Source organism: Hippopotamus amphibius, chromosome 4 (genome assembly GCF_030028045.1).
Source record: "Hippopotamus amphibius kiboko isolate mHipAmp2 chromosome 4, mHipAmp2.hap2, whole genome shotgun sequence".
Lineage (NCBI taxonomy): Eukaryota > Metazoa > Chordata > Mammalia > Artiodactyla > Hippopotamidae > Hippopotamus > Hippopotamus amphibius.
The window spans coordinates 172490217-172515657 of NC_080189.1; the positions used below are offsets into that span (position 1 = coordinate 172490217).

General features: G+C 40.2%; 1 protein-coding gene across 2 annotated transcripts in view; it reads right to left on the reverse strand.

The window, feature by feature from the left end:
• Window positions 1–25441, reverse strand: part of PTPN21 (protein tyrosine phosphatase non-receptor type 21) — a 67457-nt gene that overhangs the window by 20977 nt on the left and 21039 nt on the right. For both annotated transcript variants that reach the window (XM_057732018.1, XM_057732019.1), the window contains exons 3-11: window positions 20521–20690; window positions 16986–17083; window positions 15355–15422; window positions 14503–14573; window positions 12347–12434; window positions 11854–11942; window positions 9988–10075; window positions 9158–9237; window positions 501–561 (exon numbers count right to left, since the gene is read on the reverse strand). In XM_057732018.1, coding sequence (XP_057588001.1) covers window positions 501–561; window positions 9158–9237; window positions 9988–10075; window positions 11854–11942; window positions 12347–12434; window positions 14503–14573; window positions 15355–15422; window positions 16986–17083; window positions 20521–20690 — 813 coding nt within the window. The remainder of the gene's footprint in view (window positions 1–500; window positions 562–9157; window positions 9238–9987; window positions 10076–11853; window positions 11943–12346; window positions 12435–14502; window positions 14574–15354; window positions 15423–16985; window positions 17084–20520; window positions 20691–25441) is intronic.

Genomic DNA, 25441 nt, shown 5'->3' on the forward strand with positions numbered 1-25441 from the left:
TATGAAGACCCAATAGCTCTTCCTGTGTATCTACCATTTTCACTGTTTCCCAGAATGGCAATGCTAAGCCCTGTGCACTGATATCAGATATCAGGCAACAGAAGAAAACAAGCTGCATCCAAAAAGCTGAGACCGAGAGGGAACAGACACAAATTTCCTGAATTCTTATATAAACAACTGAATAAGAAATTTATACGTAGTATATTTAATCTTATTAGGCAAAATCATCTAGTATTTTAAATATCCACTGATTTCTCTTGGCTAATAGTCAAGACTTTTAATATTAGGTTGGACCTATTATTTAAATATGTATAATATAATAAGTATTATATATATTATATAAATAGGCTTAAGCTATGGAAAATCACCATTACTTTGGTCAAATATCAGCATACTTTTGTGGTTCAAACTAAAAATTAACACTGCTAAAAGCATATTTTATTAAGGAAGATGACATCACTAAAAGAAAAAGAGAAACTGTATTTTTCCTTCTTTCTTACCAGAGACATCCTCGAAGAAGACCTCCTCCTAATTGGGTTCACTATGACGGTCTGAGTTTGCCTATAAAATAAGACATGTCTTTGAGAAGAGCATATATATATGCTCATATACACATAACCTTCTTAATTCTACCAAAATAAGTTAATAAAGAAGGTGAAATGATAAATCTTCTAAAGCAAAAGACAAACTAATCCAATCATAAATTAGAGAAAAGAAAGGAGACTTTCTGTCCTTACTTGGGGCCTCAGCCCTTTCCTGCTGCCCGGATCCCTCTGACCACACTCCAAGGTGTGACCCTCATGGGGCATCAGTCGCCTGGACCAGCAGAGGGATGGGCAGGAGTAACTCCCTGGTCCATTCAGGTGGAACCTCTGGAGTGATCGGAAGCAGAGGGGAAAAGAGGCCAGGAGAGAGGGCTGCAAACTCATCCCAAGGGAAGCAAGATTCAGTGCATATGCACCTCTCCTGTGGGCCTGGCTCAGCACTGACCACCTCTGTGAAGAGATAAGGTTATAACTTTGGAAACTTAAGAATCTCTGTTTCCTCTAAGGAACTAAGATAGGGAAAGCAAAATAGTAGGAAAATTGGTTTGGTGGGCCTGTAGTAAATCCATTCACCTTTCTTTGCAAGAACTTTCTCTCTGGTTTTAAGTGTATTTTAAAAAGCAATGAGAGTATTCAGGAGTGCTGACTAATATTTATCAGATAATCTGAGATTTTAAGCTATCCACAGCAAGCTCCATCTCTGAATAAATGTAGGTCAGAAACAAGAAACAGAAAAGTCCTTTTGTAATTCTATCTTTTTAAAACAGAGGTAGACATTTTTTTTGTTGTTCTTATGTGTGGTCATTTTTATAGCAAATAAGATCTAGGAACCTAAACACATAAGATTCTTGGTTTTGTTGACGATGTGATTTTGTCGAAGCACTTTTTGAAAAAAGCTTTGACCATCTGTTCCTAGCTCATGAGCTTATGTGACACGTAATAACTGATTACAAAAAATATTTTGTGACCCTTGGTTATAGTGTTCTAAGGACTAACTACTAGAAAATCCACAATTACAAAGTGAATACTCGCTCCAATTACTCAGTATATTTACCATAATATCAAGCCTCATGTCTCATAAATTAACACTATTCTTAGCACGCAAACAAGTAACTTCTTATATTCAAACCTTAAATATTAACTAAATTTTACAAGATTTTTGAGATTTAAAAAAATTACTGATGATAAGGAGCTTATCAAGTAGCTACAATTGCTTTCAAGAGTTGATTTCTTTTGATTAAATGCTTTCTTTAATAGTTTCCTTTTATTATCGTTGGAATGTAGTAATTCGTTGATGAAGAATAGATGTCTCTTTCCCAAAGGATGTTCCCCATTCTGCTAGTAATTGTTACTCAACAATAATAAAATGGATGTTAATTGCACTAGACTGCAAAAATACCTGCATCAATTGGTAAAGCATCATATATTAGTAAAGGAGGAGGCATCCTTAGTGGAACAAGTCAAGAGGGTGTGCCCGGGCCTTTAAACACTCCTTAACTGCACATTAATATATTCCTAAAATTAGTGTCCAGAATTTGAAGACACTACATTTTGTAGCCTTGAGATTTACTTTCCCTTTATTTTCCACTGTCAGGACGAGGTTTAGGCCAGCTGGGTCCTTTGAAGGACTTATATTTAGTCCAGAGACTCAGTAAACTGACCAAACCTTTAAAGTACTACAAATTCAAAATTCAGAGATGAGGAGAAAGGCTGCTGATAGAAACCTCCAACATGTCCAGAGTTGCCCAGCCAGAGCAAAAATAAACTTAAGTGTGCTAAACACAAAATCCAAGGATGCAGAGCTTAGGAGCACAGGCGGCGACTCCCACACTCGGCATCTGTTCTGGCACCCTGCTGGCAGCACCCAGGAGAGAGGCGACACTGCCCAATGGAGAGGCCACTTCTGCTAAACACAAACTCGTACGTCTTCCTCCTGCCAAACTGTGTGACGTAGGCAGCCTCCCCATCAGTTCTAATATTCTAACCTCCTCTTTCTTCCTGCCAATATTCTTATAAATGCAGTTTCCTCTGGGATCAGCTATCCTTAACTTAGTACACAAGAGAGAATGGTGTAACTGTTGGTTATGTTTTGGGACAGTTACTATGTTGATGGGTGCTGCTAACAATGAGACAGCTGAAGAACTTAGAAAAAAAAACAATCACTGGAATGTGTGTACTGGAGAAGACAAAATAAGAAAAGGCTGCTAGCCCAAGTAAGACAAATGATATTGCTCACTGAAACAGTGCTAAAGGCTACACATAATTACCTCCCGGAATCCAAACACCAACCCCGTAAAGAACGCCAGTTATTATCCTGATTTTATAGATCAGGAAACGGATACTTAGATTAAGTAAATTGCCCCTGGTCACGTGGCAAGTTAAGCAGAACTGGCATCTGAACCAGGCAGGTCTGTCAGATTCCTGAGCACATGCCCCTAACAGCTGATTATCTGCCTGACCCCGTCCCCAACCCCAACAGATGCGCAGGCTCCATGGAGGCAAAGGACATACCGTGGTACCACTGGCGCCTGGCACACAAGGAAGGTGCCAAATGTTTGTAGAATAAATGAAGGAAATAGTCAGTGAGGACTGAAGTTGATGCTTATGGCTAAGCATTTACAGTTGAGCTGTAAAGGCTGTGCATTTCTAAGAGCTGTCTGACTTTCACTTTGTCAGCCTCCTTTCTTGTATATTTCCAGCTCGGGCAGACGAGTGAGATTTTGATGAACAAAAAATACGTTGCATGGTGGAAATACCTAGAAAATGTTGATCTCAATGACTTTCCTTTAATGGGACAGGGGTTACTCTCTTCTTCCAGAAGAAGTGGGGCAACCCCTTCCCCTTCCAGGCAGGGAGCCAGTCAATCTCCTGATCACGAAAGTCTCCAGAACAGAGACCAGCTGCTGTACTCACCAGTATTTAGTTTACACCTAAACTGCAGGGAACACAGAGCAACCCTCTGACAAGGCTCAGCAAGCAGCCTGCTGTGACAGAAATCCAGCTTCCCCCTCTAAAGAAAGGCTGAGGAGACTTCTACCACTTGCCTTTGCAGGTTGGGGGGAATACTAACCTCCTCTTCCCCCGCTCCCCCTAGGGAAGAGAGAGAAAAGCCTTCCAAACCAAGAACCCTCTCGAGATTCCTTTTCCCTTCCAGGCTCTTCTCATATAAATTCAAGAGGTCGATTACAGCAAGCTCAGTTCCGGGGCTTGGGGTCGGGGAGAAAAGTCATTTCACCTAAGCAATTGACATTACCTCATTTAATTCCTATTCCAATCCTAAAGAAATGTTAAGTAAAAGCCCCATTATCCCCACTTTATAAATTAAAAAGCAAAGAGACTGTTGCTATCTAACACTTTTAAGGCTTGGGGGACATAAAAAGATGATCCTGTTACCTAAGGTACTTTGAAAGTGGAGAGAGAGAGCAAGACTGAAGATGGACCACACCATTCTATAAATTCTAAAATAGAGTCCTCAAGGTCAAGGTTAGAGGACTCACAAACGGCCATCCCAAACACTGTCAGATGACGTATCAGGGCTGAGGAGCGGGGAAGGGGACACTCAGGAGCAAAGTCCTCCTTTCTAAGCAGAGTCCATCTCCTGAGCCAATGATCGCCCCAGCCTGAACCTGACGTCCAGAGACTCACTGCCCAGTTCCAGGCCTGCTGTGCTTTCTTTAAATGCCCATCACACCTGAGTTTACCCATCTGGGCCATGAGAACGAGTCTATCAATACTTCAGAATCATTATCGTCTTAAATGTGACTAAACACAGTCTGGGTTGAGAGCCTGAAAAGCAATGACCATAAAAATTAAAGTTATTTTCAGTTTTATTACTCATCAAAATATTAAAAGCTAAGAACTCGTTTCCTTCACCTGGGGAGCAAGCACTATATTTGTTTCCCACAGAATGAAGTGGATCTCTTCCATCGTAAATAGTTATATAGGAACAGTTCTTGAAAATGGACTTCCATAACCTACTACATGGTCAGAGATTAAAAACAAAATGTGGAAAGTAGCCCTTTAAATATAATTATTTCATTTTAAAAACACTCATTTTCCTTATACAGATAGAATATATGCAACTGGAGATCTAATATAAAAGTCGCTTTATTTAAATGTGGCAATAAATAGCAGTATTACCAAAAAAATGAGATTTCTAAGACTGAGTCATTTACCACAAAAATATTTTTTTCTATTTATTTTCCCTGTGAACTTTAAAACCATTACCAGGTGGTGATTTGCCAAAAAATTCTTTAAAAAAGTATTAACCACCAACCAATACGGATGCCTACTGGAAAGGGATTATATTTTACGGTTTATTCAAAATAACTGATTGTCAAAAAAGGGGGGGGGGGTTGATTCTCCCTTAATTTCCAGAAAAAAAGGTGATGGTGGCACATTATTATTAATACTCTTAAACTTATGAAAGGCTTTACATTTATGAAAGGGCTGTGGTCCAACAGACTGCACACCCACCGCTCTATGCAGAACACACTTCTGGACCAAAAGGAAAGGCCACCCGCTGCCAGGGAGCCCCCAAGGAACTGTCTTGGACTAGCGGCACCGCCGAATCTCGCCACCAGGGGGAGCACGTTCACACACAAATGCACCCAGAACTCCAAGCCAGGCAGCGAGCAGAGGCGCCTTCCCGGGGCCACAAAGAAAGCAGGGTTGCTGCTCCCAGTCAGTGACTGTTTTCCAAAACCCCATCAGCAGACCAGCAGTGGGACTCATGTAAAATCTGGTGGTGGGGACACAGGAGGAGAGGTGGTGGGGCCTAAGTGCTAATCGTTAGATGGTTTTCCCAGGTGGACGTCCCAGGTCATTTCCTTTTCTTTTCCTTCACGAGCCCCCAAGATGGGCTTGCCTCTTTTTCTTTGCACTGTGGCTCCTGACCAGAGTTTTCTTTACATCCTATAAAACAGAAAGCACCTCCACAGCCTTTCCTCCTCTTTCCTAGCCGTAAGGTACAAACTGTCCTTTTTTTCGAATCTACAATCAGTAACAAAAGGAAATCAACAAGGAGCAAGAGGGCTCTTCTCTCCTTGGACTCTCACCGCTGCCCTGCTCAGGCTCCCGTCACTCACGAAGCCCTCTCAGGTGAGGCGCCTTGCCAGACACCTGGGCACAAAGATGTACAAGAGGAGGCCCTGCCCTCACGGAGCTCCAGTGCACAAGACAGACACACCAGGTCCTCATCAAGACGGCAGACCTGCAGTACTCTGAAAGTCTAGCGTGGTGACTACAGCCCAGGCTCCCGTCTCTCGGCTCCCAATTACTAGTTGTACGGGGGGGTCATGACTCTTCACTTGTCTAACTCTTCATCTGTAAACGGGCAATAGTAATTGAACCAAACAGGGTTACTATAAAGATTAGAGGAGATAAAGGCTCTCAGCATAATGCCTGACACAGAGCAAGCATTGACTGAGTTAGAATTATGGTTACGAAATGGTAGGGAAAAAACAGAACTTTGAGGACTAAGCAAACTAAATGCATGGTGGACCCCAGGGCAGCAGCATTGAAACTGGATCTTGAAGAATGACAAAGAATCCATCAGAGAAGCGGAGGAAGGGCATTCCAGCAAAGGCCTGGGGCTGCGAGAGGCGTCAGCATGGTAAAGACTGGTGGCTCTAGGAGCAGGATCAAAGGTCAGCTGGGCAGATGGGCCCGAGGAGGATCCCAGGATTCTTCACCTCATCCTGTAGCTAAGGAAGGCTGGAGGAGAGGAACGGGCTCAGATGCGGTCCTGAGCTGTAACTGACGGCAGTGCTACACCTTTTGCCCATCTCTCCAGCAGACTGGCTGGAGCAGGTGAGATGGGGCAGGTAGGCCAGAGGGGAAGCAGCTGCAGTGGGCCAGACGAGAGAGGACAGCTTAAAGAAAGGGTGTGGGGGGACTCCCTAGGTGGCGCAGTGGGTAAGAATCTGCCTGCCGGTCTTCCTAGGTGGCGCAGTGGGTAAGAATCCACCTGCCAATGCAGGGTACACAGGTTCGATCCCTGCCCCAGGAAGATACCACATGCCGTGGAGCAACTAAGCCCGTGTGCCACAACTATTGAGCCTGTGCTCTAGGGCCCGTGAGCCACAACTGTTGAGCCCATGTACCGCAACTACTGAAGCCCACGCGCCGAGAGCCCGTGCTCTGCAATGAGAGGCCACCAAACGACAAGCCCGTGCACCACAATGAGGAGTAGCCCCCGCTCGACGCAACTAGAGAAAGCCCGTGTGCAGCAACGAAGACCGAACACAGTCAATAAAATAAATAAATAAATAAATAAATAAATAAATAAAATTTATATAAAAAAAAAAGAATCCACCTGCCAATGCAGCAGACACGGGTTCAATCCCTGGGCTGGGAAGATCCCACATGCCACGGAGCAACTAAGCCTGTGCACCACAACTACTGAGCCTGTGCTCTAGAGCCCAAGAGCCACAACTACTGAGCCCGAGTGCCACAACAAGAGAAGCCACCACAATGAGAAGCCGTGCACCCCAACTAAGAGCAGCCCGCACACAGCGACAAAGACCCAACGCAGCCAATAAAAAAATAAATAAGTAAATTTATTAAAAAAAAAAAAAGAAAGGGTGTGGGGATGGACTGAAACCAGGTCTCAGTTTACATGGCGTTTTGCTGGGAAACCTTTCCTAACTTGGTGGTTCCGGGTTAGGTACCCTTCTCCTGAGGGCTCCTACAGCACCACAGACATCCCAAATCAGAGCTCTTAACACCCGATTCTGCAGGTTCATTCAACAAAGTCCTCAAGGCCTCCTGTGGGCGAGGCCCTTGCTCGGCATTGGGAATACAGGGGTTAACAAGACAGGGAGAGCGTCTGGCCTCTGCAGTGCAGTGCAGTGCAGTGGAGCTGACCTGCTAGGAGGGGATGCAGACCTCAAGCAAGTAAACAAATACACAGATCCCAGTGCTAGGGGCTGCGAAGAAGAAAACAGCAGGTAAGGGGCAAAAGGGAAACAGGTAGCCAATGGGGAGGGAGATGCACAGGGCGGTCAGGAGCAGCCTCTCTGACAACGATGCAGTGACTGAGCCAGCATGTGAAGTCTCGGGAGGAGAGGGAGTTGGCAGAGGGAGGACATGTTCACAGACCAGAAAGGATACTAGTGCCTCTGGAACGGGGTGAGCAGGGAGGAAGGTAAAGGAAACCAAGCTGGAACCAGGCAAGAACCAGATCACACACAGCCCCGCACTTTTATTTTAAGGATGATGGAACGTCCGGGCGGTATCTTAAGAAGAGTGATAGGATCTGATCCAAGTTACACTAAGATGATTCTGGCTGACGACGGAAAGTAAGCTTCAGGCAGGGCAGGGGCAGAAACGGAGAGTCAGAAGGCTACAGCAGTATTCCAGATGAGAACGATGGCAGCCGGCACTAAGTCACCAGCTAAAACAGTGGTGAAAATGGTCAGATTTGCATATATTTTGAACGCAGAATTTGCGGAGCGTACTGACGAATTGGACATGGGATGAAAGAGAAGCAGGAATCAAGTAGGACTCTAGATGTGGGGCCTGGGTGACCAGGGGATGTCACCATCTGTCGAAATGGGGAAGGGTAAGAAGAAGCAGATTCTGGGGCAGGAAGAGGAGTAGCAAATTAAGAGCTTGGTTTTAGGCATATCACATTTGAGAAGCCTGTTAGGCACCCAAGTGGAGCTGTCAGGAGGTAGCAGGGTATGCAAGTCAAGGACCCAGGGGGAAGACATGGCTAGAAATGAAGTCGGGTGCTCTTTAGTATAGAGATGCTGCTTTGAAGCCTGGGTCAAGCCAAATCCCCTAGAGAACGAGTGGAGATAAGAGGTCCGAAGATTAACCAGCAAAGGCGACTGAGAAGAAACAGCCTTAGAAAGAGAAAAGCAGGAGAGGGTGGGGTCCTGGCGGCCAAGGAAGAGTAGGGTGCAAGGAGGAAGGGATGGGCAGAAGTTCGGTGCTGCCCGGCAGTCAAGTGAAAGAACTCCTGAAATGACCACTGGGTGAAGGTCACGGTCACTCTGACAAGCAGCGTCAGTGACATGGCAGCTTAGAGGAAACAGGGAGGAAGGCAGGAGAGAGAGCAGATTATACAACTCTTTTGAAGAAATCTGCTGTAAAAGAGAACAGAAACATGGCACTGTGGCTAGAGGCACGTGGAAAACGAAGGAAAAGTTTTAAGAGGTAAAATGTTACAGCATGTTTGTATCCTGATGGGAATGATTCGGCAGAAAGGGGGAAACTCGTGTGGGCTAAGAAAAATGTACATTAGGAAGAAGGGGTATAAATTCTTCAAATAGCGTGAAAAGCTGAATAATCCTTTATTACTCAAAATGTTGGTTAAAAAAAAACCTTCCCTTTTAGCTTTCAAGAACTAGAATAATTCCACTTACTAGCTGAAAGAAATCTTAGAAGCATTATCTGTAGTTACTAAAAGGTTGGTCCAAAGCTAAAATGAAAAATAACTGAGAAATAAAATTTTAACATATAAAGGTAAAGAGATTATTATAAAAAATACTAAAATGTTATCTCTCTTTTTTTTTTTAATTTGCCTTTCTAGATGATACACTATAGCTCAAGATGAAAACTGAGCTCAACATTTTCCACAGTTTCCATGAACAGGATATACTTACAGGCTACACTGATTTAGTCTGTAAAATTTGTGTCGTGCAACGCAGAGTCTCCACACATATTTTGCTGTTTCCATGTCTTCCTAGCAAACAAAATATGCACAAAGTAAATGAAAGCACATCTACAACCTGATACAGAGCTTATCTGAGAACAAGACAGAATTGGGTGACATATTATATCATAGTCACTTTTAACACACTGTGATTCTTTCCTTTTTGTAATACTGCGCCCCTCTTGTGAATGCTGTAATTAGGATTCAAATTATGAAGGCAAAAAAAAAAAAAAAAAGCTGTTCAACAGTGTGATTCTCATCTTAAACAGTTTCAAAATGACTTCAAAATTTTTAAATTATGAAAATATCAACTTTCATTAACAACTAGATACTCAAAGACATTTTTAAACAAAACATTTTTATTATTGACAAATAGATACTCAAGGACATTTTTAAACAAAATGTCTCAGTGACTCATTGCCTTCGTCAAGAGAGTAAAAGTAACTGTGAAACAGCATTTCTATAGCGCTATTCTCTATCAGTGGAAGTTAAGATACCAGTGTTTACTTTCTCCCCTACTTATAGTCCCTTAAATTTAATTTAAAGGTCATCATAATCAGATAGTACCTATCCAAAGACTCATGCATTCATTCAACAATATTTACTGAGCAACTAATTTTTGCTAAGTACTATTATATAAAATGTTATAAAGTGTTAAAAAGTTTTATGTTTCATAAAACTATGAAATACTATAATTTTAATGCTACCCCCCCAAGCAGGCACACAGAAATGTTAACTTTTAGGAAAAACATTCCATGCAGATACCTAATGTTTACTCACAGTCTGAAACTGGATGGTCTCCTCTTTATTTGCCAGCTCTAACGCAAAAAAGGACTTATTGTGGGACATGTTAGCAATATCATGCCACCTAAAGAACAGCAAACAGGAAACGGCAATGTCAATGCTCAGGTTTTTACTAAGAGACAGAATATATGATTTTTTCCTTTTTGAGCTTAATATATAAGCCAACATTTGTTTATCATTTTAGAAAGAAAACAGTGGTTTTAATCAGCTAGCATGCATTTCCTAGTTGAAGTGACAACAGCCAGTTGCAAAAAGTAAAAGCTTGTACACTAAAATGAAGGCAGAGTATCTAAAAATGTAAAATATTTATCCTCATTTGCTGGACTAATTTGATCAAATATCCCGCTCTCAGTTGTTGCCAATGCTTCCTTCATTAATTCCACAAACATTTTAAAGGATACTCACTATGAGGATACCAGAAATTGTGTTAGGTGGTAGGATACTAAGATCAGTAAGGGACAGTGCTTCCCTCAAAGGGGCACAGGTGGAGGATGGGGCAGATAGAGAACACAGAAGCAAACAAATACGGTTAAGTTCTGCAGGCATACCGGGCAAATAAGGCACAAAAGTAGAGGAGAGGTGCTCTGAAAAGTTGGCGAAGCAGGGTGAAGATGAAGTTCAAATGCTAGGAACTCAAACAGTGAACGACTCTGGGTGTGTTCACCAGGATTCAAACTCTGATCTTGAACTTTCTAACTGTATTTTAGCATCTTCAGATTTTATATATTAATATTTTATTTTATTACATAAGTATATAATTTTATAAAAGGGAAAAACAGGTCTGGAAGAAAAAATTTTACCCCTCTTTATCCATCTCCATTATATTGGATTTATTTAAATTTATTTAAATAAATAAAATTCATTTGTAGTAATTTGGTGTTTAACTGTTAGACCTAAAGATTATTAGCATCATATTAAAGAAGGCAGTTTTGGAATTTCCTATCCAGTGAGATACAGGAAGCCGGTGGGATGTCTCCTGTTTTCCTGTGGCCTTTTGAGCAATGTCAGGGTCCTGCCCTTCCGGTGCTGGCCAGATCCATTTCCGCCCTCTACCCTGCAACTCAGCCCACGTTGGGAAGACAATGAGGAGCTTGGGGACATGAGAACCATTCCCAAATGGGAGCCACCTGACCAGTGCAGTACAGTCTAGGAGTGGGGATCTGCTCCCCAAGCTGGGTACACGCTCTGTGGTCATAACCACCAAGGAGAATTCAGGGCCCAAAAGGGAGTAAAGCAAAGGAAACAAAGGCACACAGAGCACTGAACAGGAAATTTAAATCATCTGACATCTCACTGTTCAGAGTCAACCACTGTTAACACATGGCCATATGTCCTTTCTGTCCTTCCTACTAGATACATTCCAAGATTTCCACAAATGAATAGTATGACTTTTTTATAATCAAGAAAAGAAAAATCAACATTATAAAAAATTATTGAAATTTGTTTAGATGTTGGTATTTTAGGAATTTTGGTACAAACCAGAATCTCAGAAAGGCCTAGACTTTCCACAAGAAATAGCCCTGGAAACCAGGGCTCAACTGAAAAACTCACACCAAGACAAAGAATGACCTCCATATGGTAAGAAAAAGGTCATACATTTTTAAGCATTTCATAAGCAGGCCATCCTTATAAGCACTATTTTCTGCAGTTTGATTCTGAAGAAAGTATCTTATAAAAAGAACCACTGTGGTCAGGTGGTATTTTATCCTAAGAAGGACATGTTCCCATTTCCTAGTGAGGCCTTCAGAGAGACTTACTTATGAGCAATATAACTAGCACAGGTACTGAAATATCACCAACAGGAGTCACGGAAAGTGCACAGAAAGACGTTAAGAAAAATACCTAAATATCACAGGAGGCCTTCCGTTCTTATGTTTCACAAAGATACCTTCAAGACACGCTCCGATGGATATGTCGCTGCCTTGGCTGTCCTAAGAGAAGAAAGCGGAAAAGGAAACACTCAGGCAGCAGATGCAAAAAAGCCACAAGGACCACACCTACTCCCCTACTCTTGTGTCCCAGACAGGAAATGTTCAGAAGGCCTACGCTGAAGGGAAAAAGTCTGCAAGTGTAAATGTATCACCTTGTAAATACGTATGAAAATAGAGTTGGGCTCCTAAAGGAACTCTATTTCAAGAGCATTTCCAAGGACAAACTACAAAACAGGAATGTGTTCTCCTACAAAATTTTGGCCACAAGGACCTCAGCTTTTACATTTCCAGACTTTTGTGCGTCTCCAGCCTTTGCACAGCAATACATCCCTGGGCTTCCCCCGCTCTTCTGTCGGAATGACTAACATGCCTTTTGGAGAGCCCAGTCTTCGAGCCATGCTTACCTTGGCAGGGTAGCTCTCTTCTCCGTAGCCATCCATTCTCTCTACCTCCTGCATGTACAGCATTTCAGCATCAGCAGCTGTCAGCCCTCTGCAACCCGAAAGAAGTTAGTCAGATTGTTCACAAAACTAAAAAAAAAAAAAAATTTAGAAAAGCTTTTCTTAAAAAACTACATATCACTTTGGCATAAAACATTAGAAACATTTCAAGTTTCTAAGCATCTGTGATTAGTTATACCAATGCATCGATATTTGCTGAAAATGAACTACATGCAAAAAGCACTGTGCTGAATGCCGAGGGTTAGTTATGTAAGATCCTATCCCCTGTACTTCAGGCAGGCAAGGGGAAATGCAGAAAACAAAACAACCCTGTAAAAAATCTTCAGTGAAAGCTAGAATTCTTCCTAAACCACCAAAGTATCAGGCAATACTAAGCACTGTGTGCTAAATGGCAAACGATAAGTGCTGCAAGGAAGGGTTAGAAGATGGAAATCCTTCTTAGCTCCGGTGACGAATTACACGGATGGGTGGGTAGATAGGAAGGCAGTGTGGGTGAAGAAGTGGGTGAAGAAGGCACTCAACTGCATGGACACTTGCCTCTCCAGCCTCACCTTCTGCTGCTCCCCCACACCCACAAGGTGCCCCACACCACAACCATCCCAAACTCAGCATTTCTTTGAATACACCACACTCCCTCATGCCTCCGGGCTTTTGCACATGCTAATCCCGCGTCCTGGTATACCTATCACCCACTTGTGCACCTGGTCAATCCCTAATACCCTTCAAGACTCAGCCTACGTACCACTCCTTCTCTGTCACCTGTGTGATTGCCCTGAGTCTAAGTCAGATGCCCTTGCTCTGTGCAGACCCGCCACATTCTATGCATCCCTCTCCCCTGCACTCATTACGAGTAGTAGTGTGACTCGTACAACGGGCCGTCCCGCCTGTCCCTTAAGACTCCAAAGCAGGGAACATATCCTTCGATGGCAGGTCGTTCTTCTATTTGTCTTTGTGCCGCAGCATTGAGCCCCCTGCCTCATACAGAATAACAGCATGAAACTGTCTTTTAAGGCGATGCACAAATGAATGAATGAAAGTAACAAAAGTAGGGTGATGTGTGCCTGAGGGATTAATTATGCTGAAAAAAAAAAGGTTTATTTGCACAGCAGAAGATAAAGCTGGAATGGCAGGATTTAACCGACTTGTGGGAAGCCTTTAATCCCCAGGGGTAATGAACTCAGGCTGGTGGAAAGCAAGAAGAGCTTCATGAACATTTGAGAAGAGAGGAGGCAAGTCGAAAGTGATATTTTAGGAAGATTAATCTTTTGTGAGTGACTGTACGGATTTGAGTGGGGACAGATTAAAGGCAAAAGGTTATTTTTAATAGGAGAGGGTGAACGATAGGTTATAATTAGACAGACCTGGGTTCAAATCCCACCTCTACCACATGTAACTTTGGGCAAGTTATTTAGTCTTTGTGAGCTTGATTTTCCCAATCTGTAAGGAGATAATTACATTTACCTTAAAGAATGGTTATAAGAATTTACTGATATATATACAGGACTTGGAACTGTGTGGTATTTGGTTTAGAATCAAACCTAGCATTCTCTAGGACAGGGTTTTCAGACAACACATACAGATTCACTCTCAAAGAAAGTCATTATCTGCCCAGAAGCAGAAGTCAGGGCAATGAGCACCACAGCTCTCAGCACAGCTCCCCCAGAGGACAGAGACATAGCTTCCAAAGGTGTAAGGGGAGGTTGGGGGGGGGGCAGGGGTGCGGCGGACACAAAAGAAAACATCACATCTGCCGCATCGCAAAAGAAAACAAGTCTCTCTAATCTTGCATTATTAACCTACACAGGACCAGGTAACCGCCAAAGCCTTTAGTGGGATGAAGAACTGGCATCCTTCAGTGACTGGCGGCTTTAAACTTTCTCAGTTTCATCAATGATAAAAAAAATGAATAAGAAATGAGTTGATACGGGTAAATGCTCAGAAGAGCACTTGGCACGCGGTGAGAGCTCTGCAAAGGTTGGCTCCTGGTAACTAGTAGTAGTAGCAGCAGCAGTAGTAAAGTTCCAAATTTAATCGTGTCGATGTATCGTCCACATTCAAACAGGCGTCGGTTTTAAGCTATTTCCACTTCTCAGCATTACCTGTATTTCTGATGCAGTAAGGCCACTTTTTGTGTTGCTTCTTCCAATACTTTTTCATCTTGTAACCACTCCTGGAAAAAACATACTGCAGTAATTAAGTATGTAAACAAGTCACCCCAATTTCTTAGAAAGAATCCGTGCTACTGACTGTTACTGTCTCTTGTCACCAGCAGGCAACGCTAGGGCTACTATTATCATGTGGGAGAGCTCTGCTTAAGGACGTAATTATGATCTTTCCAAGGAATTACGTGCCTTCTGCTCAAGAGCCAAAACACCTGCCCTGCCTTCTCAGTTCACCCCAGAGAAAGTTTCAGATGAGTTATTTCAGGTTGGTAACATCCGTTAGCCAGTTCCAAGCCCAGCACATAATAACACCTTGTGCATTCCCTGGCTTGCTGTTTAGACACTCAGAAGGGTGTACCACCTCCCACAGTTGTTTCAACACACAGTTTCCCTGTCAATCCCATCAGTAGTGACTTTAAAAAGTAGAAGGCACTGTCTTTTTTGTCATCTACTCCTTAAATTGGTGAAGAGAAACCAAATTCATTTCACATAACTGTCTGGTTTCGAGCCTTCAGTTAAAAGCAAAACCTCTATGTAGTTCCTCTCTTTACACTCACATCCAAACACACAATGAACTTCTCTGGTTGCAATTCAGTGACCCTTATCTTTCTGTGGGTTTACAAGGACCAGAAGACTGTAACAGAGAAAGCATTTACACCTGAGTTGTTTTTATTTTTTTAAACTCTATTTCTGCCTAGCAAGTCTACTATATGGATTTCATTTCAGGAAATATTAAGGGTATGGAAATAAACTGTTTATAAAAAGGCCCAATGTTAAAATAAATCTTACCACAGGAAGCAAGGCAAATTTCTGAAGAAAGTCCTGGGATTCATATTGATCAAAGTCACCAAAATCAGCTATATAAAATGACAAATATTCACATGTCAATTATATTTAATTGGAAGCAAAACATGCAGAACTAAACTCTATATGCAGTATACAGGTGGTATGCTTATGATTTAGAAGTCAAATTTGCCTTACAGCTTACAAAGTGTATACTTTTAAAATACCTTTTTAAAAACATTAACTAGGTAGATTCATGTATCTTGACTTGGGAAAAATGCCTTTTGATAAAGTGAAAAAAACCAAGTCACAAATTGTATATAAATGACCTCATTTTTTGTCATTAAGAAACAAACAAAACCTACTCTGTAATCATGTATGCTTACTTCTGCACAGAAAAATTTCAGGAAGAAACCAAACCATTCATAGTAGTGATTATCTCTAGGGAATGGGATTAGATCACCTGAATATGTTACAGCAAGATGTATTTGTTCAGAAAATTTTATTGTTAAAAAAAATGATAGTTCAGCAAAAAGCTAAGGAAAAACTAACCCTTAAAGCCAAAGATGACAATTAAAAAGATTCAAAGTACCTTAAAAAGGAATGTGGCTCTATGTGTATCAGGCATTTGTTTGTCTAGAAATGATATGTCTCCATGCCTGCTAATATCTGACGGAATTTTATTAATGATTCTTCTGAGTAAGTTTCAATTCCCAAGATTAAATGCCAGTTATCATTTGAAATAATGCCCCATCAGAAGTCTTTCCAAAGTATATTACATACATGTAGTACATATAGATTAGACATGTGAAAAATGACAGTTAAACAATTCAAAGGGACTTCCCTGGTGGCGCAGTGGTTAAGAATCTGCCTGCCAATGCAGGGGACACGGGTTCGATCCCTGCTCCAGGAAGACCCCACATGCCTCGGAGCAACTAAGCCCGTGCACCACAACTATTGAGCCCTTGTGCCAAAACTACCGAAGCCCGCGCACCGAGAGCCCGTGCTCCACAACAAGAGAAGCCACAGCAAAGAGAAGTGCACTACAATGAAAAGTAGCCCCCGCTCGCTGCAAGAAGACCCAACACAGCCAATAAATAAATAAATAAATTGGGGGAAAAAAACCAATTCGAAAATACTTGTGAAATGCAAAACTATTATGATTGATGATGTTCTATAACCTAGAACAACTGTTTAAGAAACCAAACAAATGACGTATGCTTAAAGTATAAGCAACTGTAACCTCATCAACCACACTGTTTGGGTGGTCTTTCCTCTGAAAATATTAGCTAGCAGCAGATCAAGTCCCTGAACTACAGGAATAGACAGCAAACTAAATGCTATATATGTGTGTGCGTATGTGTGTATTTCCTCTCTATTTTTGGTCTGTGTGCTCTGTTGACATGATTACATGCTTAACCTTCCAGAAGTCTCATATTTCATTGAAGTAATCCAAACTCATTTTTTCCCCCACAAGGAAGCCCCTTAGATAACAGAATAATATTTCACTAATATAGAAAACTACTCTGTAGTAGTTACTTTCTATAAAGTCAGTTACTTTAAGAATCCCTTGATGTTTTCGTTTAACATAACTCTAATCTGATAGATCTATTATATTACCAATTGCCATTCTTTACCTTGAACAGCTAAGCCTGCTAGCTGAATTGCTTGTTCTAATGTACAAGGAATGTTTCCTTCCAAGATATCTTTCTTCAGCTGCAGATAATACTGATACCTATAAAAAAAAAAAAAAAGGTCAATTTTTAAAACTCAATATCAATATTACCTCTAATTGAGACAAAATGCATTTTATCATAATTTGGTAGAGGAGCATAGACTAGCCAAAAGCTTAAGCTCAGACAGTTTTGAAGAATGACTTCAAAGAATGTCCTTGACCATAACTATACCAACACATACACACACACAATATAATCAATTTACTGAGTCACTTATCCTTAACTCTAGTTATTTGAAAGCTACAAGCTACAACCATCTAGAAGACAGCTGGTCATCTGTCTTATACCCTGTAAAACAGTCTCTAAGTTTTGTCCTTTTTAGTTGCAGGCACAGAGAATTAATGGCCTATCTTTACTTTAAAAATTCTAATTAGTAACTTGGTGATGTAAGACTTTCTTTCCTAGCCCTGACAGTAAAGCCAGAAGAAAATGGTTCCTGACACTGAAGACCAGGCTTATATTAAAATATTCTTTGATGAAATACCAAAAATAGTTGCTAAAATGCTTTCTTAATATTCTTGTGATGTGGGTTTACTTCTGTTTATATTTTCAATATATAGGGTATTAGTTACCAGCACAAGCTTTAGTCAAGCAGACCTAGGTTAAATTCCAGATCTCCAATTTAGCATTTTGTATGAACTTGGGCAAGTCATAATCTGTGGGTTTAACTTATCTCTAGTAAAATGAGGGTACTATCACCCCTTCACAAGGCTGAACAGGTGCAGGAATATATGTAAGGCTCTCAGCATAATACCTGAACAGAGCTGGTACTTAATAAACAGCTGTTATCATTATCAGCAGTCATCTGCTCTCAGCCAATCGGCAGTATTTCATCTGTATCAGTTCTCTGTTTTGATAAAGCTCTATAGTGAAGATTTAATCTGCCTCCCTCTTATTTTTTCACTTAGGTAATTACTAGGGCCTGCTATCCATCAAGTATTGTTCTGGATGCTGGGGATACAGCGTTGACTGAAGATCCACCAGCGCTCTGGCAGTACAGTCTATGCAACCATCCTGAATCCAGAAGCTCTTCCAGGTTTTGGCATCTGTGAAGCTCAACCCAGTTACAGTTCACATCTGAATATCTCTGAGATCCCACCCCTTTAATCATCCCATATGTGTCCTTACATCATCCTATTTTAAGCCACCTTTGAGGTTTCCATTCTTTGTTACCAAAAAACCTGACCAAAACACCATCCATTTGAATAAGAATTTAGATCCCACTTATCCCCTTCCACCTGCTAGCAGCAGAACCCACAGATTTCCTTCAATCAGCAAAGAGAATGCTGGGAGGTCTGAGATCTTGTCAAAGAGGAAACTGTGAAACATTCTCCCAGGCCACTCCTTTCAAACACCTAAAGAAGTCTATCTGTTGAATATGCTGTCCACATATCCCACTCTAAATATTCTTGGTCCTTTCCTTAAATCCAATCACTGGAAAGCAGGTCCACATTCTAGACTAATGCCTAGATTATGGCACATACATTCCTAACTGGTCTCCTGCCTGTAGTCTTGCCACCTCTAGTCTATCTTCCATGATAGGTGACCTTTGTAAAATGCACATTTCATCATTCCCATCCATTACAATTCAAAAAAAGTTTGTCCCTATTGATCTATGACTTGATAATGAGGACGTTCCTTTTCTCAAGTCTCCGTTCTCCCTTTGAAGTAATATCTGAAATTTCTTGAAAACATCAGTTGCTTTTGCTATCCCGCTACTTTGCACAAGCTACTCCCTGTAACTAGAAAATTCCTTCTAAAGTCAAGTGAAAAGTCAACTTCTTTACCTTCCCTGTTCATGTCCCCCAAATCCCACCCCTAGGAATCCAGTGCTTTAATTAAAGCATGTATTATCATAATGTACTGTAACTGTACATTTACAGGGACTGTCAGTTCCACGAGATTGTGAGCAACTCCTCCAGAATAAGAGTAAAGCATATCCACTTCCACATGTATCTCCCCCCGTAACCAATATAATTCTTACATACCATATTCTATCTTCAATAAATGTTTAAATAAATGAGTCACAGTGGTCAGTTGCTGTTCTCTCCTCCTGGCTTCTACTTTTCTCTTCAATATTTATATCTCAGGTCTGTTTTACAGTCAGTCCATGCTTATCCCTACATCCTGATTCTAGCTTCTTTAGTTATCCATCTTCTTCCAAGAATTAACTACAAACTTGGTACTTAAAAAGAATTTTCCACAAACACAGGGCAAAACCAGGTTCTTACTGTCTGCAAGGCATTGTGTTAGATATTATGCGAAAGGCAAAGTTAAAGAAAACATGGGTTTAAAATGTAAGAAAAAGACACGTACACAAATAACTGTAGTCAAAGGCTGTGACAACTGCCTTTGTGACATCTTAAGTGCAAGCAAATTCTAGAATAGTCTGGAGAAGGCAAAACACATTCCAGCCTGAGGGATCACAGAAGCTTTATGGAAGAGGTGCCTTTTGAACTAAAATCAGATGAACAGGATTCCAGGACATACATACGAAAGGTCTAGGACACAAAGGTGAAAAGGCATGCAGCATGTTCAGGATGCTGGAAGTAGTCCAGCTTGGCTCGAAAGTAATGTTAAACAGGGGGTAAAAGATAAGGTAGTGGTGGATTTTTGAAGAATGTGAAAGGCAGGCTCAAGAACCAAATTTGGGATAAATAAAAAGGTCCTACTGTATAGCACAGAAAACTATATTCAATATCCTATGATAAACCATAATGGAAAAGAATATAAAAAAAGTATATATATAAATGTATAATTGAATCACTTTGCTGTACAGCAGTAATTAACACTGTAAATCAACTATACTTCAATTAGAAAAAAAAGAATCCAAATCTGATCTCTTATTTTTTTTCTTTTGTTATCTTCAAGGGAAAAAAAAGAACATTTAGTTCCTCTATCCCACTCCTTAATACATTCTACCTCTCTGTCTTTGTCCCTTGTAAGTGCACTTATTGGTCAAAATTTTCTGATCTCAAACACCTCCCCCACTTCTCTTTCTTCTCCCTGACACTTATGTCTGGAATATGGCTACTGGTGTTAGAACTAGAAGGACTCTTCTACACATTTCCTTGAGGAGTAAATACAGATTTTGTGACTATTTTTTAAAATCTCCTCACTCATTTCATTGTTACAACAGTCAGAAACAAATCAACAAAAAACATTAAAGGTGACATCACTACATGAAGAGTTCACAGCCAGGGTAAAAATATCATTTCTCCTTTTAATCATTCCTTCGTGTGTAGTGAACCCATAACTCATGCAACATGCAGTAAAGCACTCTGACACACCACATACCAGAACCTCCACGTAATACTGTAGCTAAAAATGCGGAGGTGAGAGGGCAAAGTTTAGTTTTATCTCCTGACCCCAACCTTAGTTTCACTTTTTTAATCTCCCTGGATTTCCTAAAAACAAACAACACATTATTTCTTACCTGGTAATCTCCTGCTGCAGCTGTGAAACTGAAGGCACATAAAACACCACTCCAAAATAGACGGTAGGTTCCAATGCATATTTATCCAGCTGCTTCTTTAGAGGTTTTTCCAAATCTACCCACCTGCGCTGGTTTTGCTTGTTGTAGTACCAGAGACTGAAGTAAGTGATCTGGAAAGAGGGAGAATCATTGAAGGAGGCAGAAACGTACAAAAGGATTTAACTGCTCTAATCCATGACCTGGGACCAAGTGACCATAGTCTCCTGTTGCTTCTCTTCTCAGAAAATGACCATAGCAAAACCTGAAGGGGGGGGGAGAAAAAAAAAAGAGGCAAGACCTATCTCTATCTAGATACTCATTCAGGAAACAGAGGTGAAAAGTCAATTAGGCTTGCACACTATTTCTTGAACCATGCACAGAAAAATGTCTAGACATCAGAATGCAGCAGGTGCTACACAATTTTACATAAGTTCAACCAAAAAAATGTAAATGTTTAGTTTTTAAATTATCGAAATACTAAATTTATCGTAATTAATATTTTATAATAAGCATAACTGGGGTCCGACCTAGTTTAGAAGTCTGACTAGTGTTAATCCAACTTCTCACTATGCTCAAGTTTGGAGTCTACAAATTATTTCATGTAAAAACCACAAGTTCTAATAATAAAGATGTAATTGAAACTTTTCTTTGCCCCCCAAAGTTCACTAGATACAAATTTAAGCAACTGCAATGCTATGGAGGTGAATACACACACACACCCCCACACAAGAAAAGCTATACCGAAAGCAGTAAAATAACTTAAATGTCTTACTCAGGGGTTTAAGAAAAATGCCCAGATATTAGCATTCAAATCTCAGTTGCTGGACTTCCTAGGTGGCACAGTGGTTAAGAATCCACCTGCCAATACAGGGGACAAGGGTTCGAGCCCTGCTCCGGGAAAATTCCACATGCCACGGAGCAACTAAGCCCATGCGCCACAACTATTAAGCCTGTGCTCTAGAGCCCGTGAGCCACAACTATTGAGCCTGTGTGCCACAACTATTGAAGCTCATGCGCCTAGAGCCCATGCTCCACAACAAGAGAAGTCACTACAATGAGAAGCCCGCGCACCACAATGAAGAGTAGCGCCTGCTCGCAGCAACTAGAGAAAGCCTGTGTGCAGCAACGAAGATCCAACACAGCCAATATATAAATTAAAAAAAAAAAAATTCTCAGTTGCTGTGTAAATGTTCTAGTAAATCAATATTAACCCTGGGCCTGGTCAACCTGAAAAGGTGTTAATGCACTTACGGGTTGAAATGACAGCCTCAGGCCACTGCTAATATTTACCTCAAAAATCAATTTACAGATCAAGGCAATGGAGAAACCACTGCTTGGTTCTCAATTCTTAGAGTAACACTGTCAAACAGAACTTCCTACAATGATAGGACTGTGTATCTGCACTCTCCAGTACAACACACATATGGCTACTGGGGACTTGAAAGGTGCCTAGTGCAGCTGAGGAACCAAATTCCCAATGTTATTTAATTTTAATTGACTTAAATAACTGCAAACATCTAGTGGCCACTGTACTGGATATTACAACTTTAGAGCAACAGTAAACAAGAAATAATAACACTCAGGCTGTTTCTTTAGCCTGTAATCCTCAAAAAATAAGTTTTTAATTTACAAAGAAAAAGTGATGTCAATATTAAAACATGTCCTCAATATTAATAAATATTTGTGAATAAATTTTTATCAAGCATAGAATTCTTTGTGTAAGTCCACTTTGCGGGATTGTCTTGGATGACAACCTTGAGAAGCTGGATAATTAACTCCCCCCCCCACCCAAATTAAAATCCAAAAAGACACCACCAGAAAAGAAATCTATGGACCAATATCCCTTATAACTATAGACGTAAAAACCCTCAACAAAACACTAGCAAATTGAATCCAAGCATACTAAAATGATTATACATCATGACCATGTGGGACTCAACCCAGGAGTACAAGAGTGGTACAGTATAATAAAAAAAAAAATCATTGTAATATATTATTGACATGAAGGGAAAAAACCAACCATCACAATTGACACAGAAAAAGCATTTGACAAAACCCAACACTCTTTCATGATAAAAATACTCAAACTAAGAATACAAGAGAACTTCCCGAAAGTATTTATGAAAAGCCCACAGCTAACATCTCACTGAATGGTAAAAGATTGAAAGTTTTCCCACTAAGATCAGGAACAAGACAAGTATGCCCATGTTCACCACTGCTAGTCAACACTGTACTGGGAATTTTAGCCAAAGCAATTAGGTAAGAAAATGAAATAAAAGCATGCAAACTGGAAAGGAAAAAATAAAACTATCCCCATGCACAGATGACATGATCCTATATATTTTTTAAAAATCCCAAAAAAGCCCCTACCAAAAAAACAAACAAACAACAACAAAACTACTAGAGCCAATAAAGACAGCAAAATTGCAAGGTTCAAGATCACCATGCAGAAACCAGCATGGATTCCATACACCAGCAACAGAAAATTCAAAAAGGAAATTAAGAAAACAATTCCATTTACAATAGCATCCAAAAGAATAAAACATCTAGAAATAATTTTAACCAAGGAGGTGAAAAGATGTGTATACTGAACAATACAAAACACTGCTGAAAGAAATTAAATGGAAGGACATCCTGTGTTCACAGATTGGAACACTTAATGTTGTTAAGATGGCAACACTACCCAAAGTGACCTACAGATTCAAATGAAATCCCTATCAAACTTCCAACAGTCTTTTTCATAGAAATGGAAAAGCGAATCCTCAAATTCAGGTGAACTGCAAGGGGCCCCAAATAGGCAAAACAATATCAAAAAAGAAAGAAGTTGGGAGACTCACACTTTCTAATGTTAAAACTTACCACTAAGCTACCATAATCAAAACAGTGAGATACCAGTATAAGAAGAGATGTTTAGACCAATGATATAGAATTGAGTCCAGAAATAAACCCATGTATCTATGGTCAACTGATTTTCAACAAGAGTACCAAGACTACTCAGTGGGGAAAAAAACAGTCTCTTGAACAAATGGTTCTGGGACAATTAAAGATCCGCAATTCAAAGAATGAAGTTAGACCTCGACCTCACATCATATACAAAAATTAACTCAAAACTGGATCAACAACCTAAATGTAAGAACTAAACCATAAAACTCTTGAGAAGAAAACATAGGAGTAAATCTTCGTGACCTTGAATTTGGAAATAGATTCTTAGATATGATACCAAAAGTATGAGCGACAAAGGGAAAAACAGATATACTTGACTTCATCAAAATTTAAAACTGTGTGCATCAAAGAACCAAATCAAGAAAACAAGAAGACAACCTATATAATGGGAGAAAATACCTGCAAAGCATATATTTGATAAGGGTCTAGAATCTAGAATACACAAAGAACACACACAACAAAAAAAAAACCCAGTTTTAAAAACAAGCAAAGGACTTGAACAGATATTTCTCCAAAGAACACATGCAAATGGCCAAGACACACATGAAAAAATGCTCAATCACCATTAGTGAAATCCAAGTCAGAACCAAATGAGATACCACTCCACACCCATTGGGATGGCTATAACTTAAAACAGAAAATAAGTGTTGCTGAGGAAGTAGAGAAATTGAATCCTTGTACATTGCTGGTAAGAATGTAAAATGATTCAGCTGCTGCTACAGAAAACAGTTCGGGAGTTCCTCAAAAAATTAAACATAACTACCATGTGACGCAGCAATTCCACTCCTATGTATTTTCCTAAAAGAACTAAAAACAGGTACTCAAACAGATACATGTGCACACGTTTACAGCAGAACTATTTGCAATAGCCAAAAGGTGGAAACAAGCCAAATGTCCACCAGTAGATGAAAACATAAGTAAATTATGGAATATACATACAATGGAACATTATTCAATCATTTTTTTAAAATGTAGACACATGCTACAACATGGATGGACCTTAAAAACATTAAGCTAAGTGAAAGAAGACAGACACAAAAGGTCACATGATTGTATAATTCCGTTTAAAGGAAATATCCAGAATAGACACATCCATAGAGACAGAAAGTAGACTCGTGGTTGTGAGGGGTGGAAGTAAAGAGGAATGGGGTGTAACTGCTTAATAGGTAGAGGATTTCCATTTAGAGTAATAAAAATGTTTAGAGTAAAAAAAACTACATAGAGGTAGTATTGTGAATGTACTAAATGCCACTGAATTGTTTACTTTGAAATGGCTAACTTTCTGTTGTGTGAATTTCATCTCAAAAAACTATTTTTGAAGATCAAAATGACTCAAAATCAAAATCAAATAAAGAATTTTAAAATTTTATTTTTAAATGTTTAAATACATCATATTTTATTTACCTGAAAAAGTCTGAGGGGAAAAAAATGAACCAGAAATAGATGAACCTAGCTATGGGTTCATCTATTTCAAATATTTTCTACTTTCTAATACCTACACTTAGGTCAAGATTCTGTACGGTTTGACAAGTACCTGGCAAACTCAACTATCTGAACATAAATGAAAAAAACTGAAAAGGCAACAATGTGTTTGAGTAATAAAAAATTTGTCAAAATCAAAGTAATAAAGTATATGCCATTAACAAAGAAGAAATTTCTCCTTTCTCTTTTACGGAACTTTTTTTTTTACTATATACTTGTAATGAGTTTAGTAGTTTGGTTACCCACCCAAAAGCAGATTAAAAGATGACAAATTATGGAAACTCCTGTCCAGTGGTCAGCACTCTGTGCACTTTCACTGCAGTAGGCCTGGGTTCAACTCCTGGTTGGGGAACTAAGATCCCACACGCTGCACAGTGCAGTGAAAAAAAGAAAAAAAAAAAAGATGACAAAGGGAAAAGACTTGTTAAATAGCATGCTGGCAGCAGCAGGAAGTGAT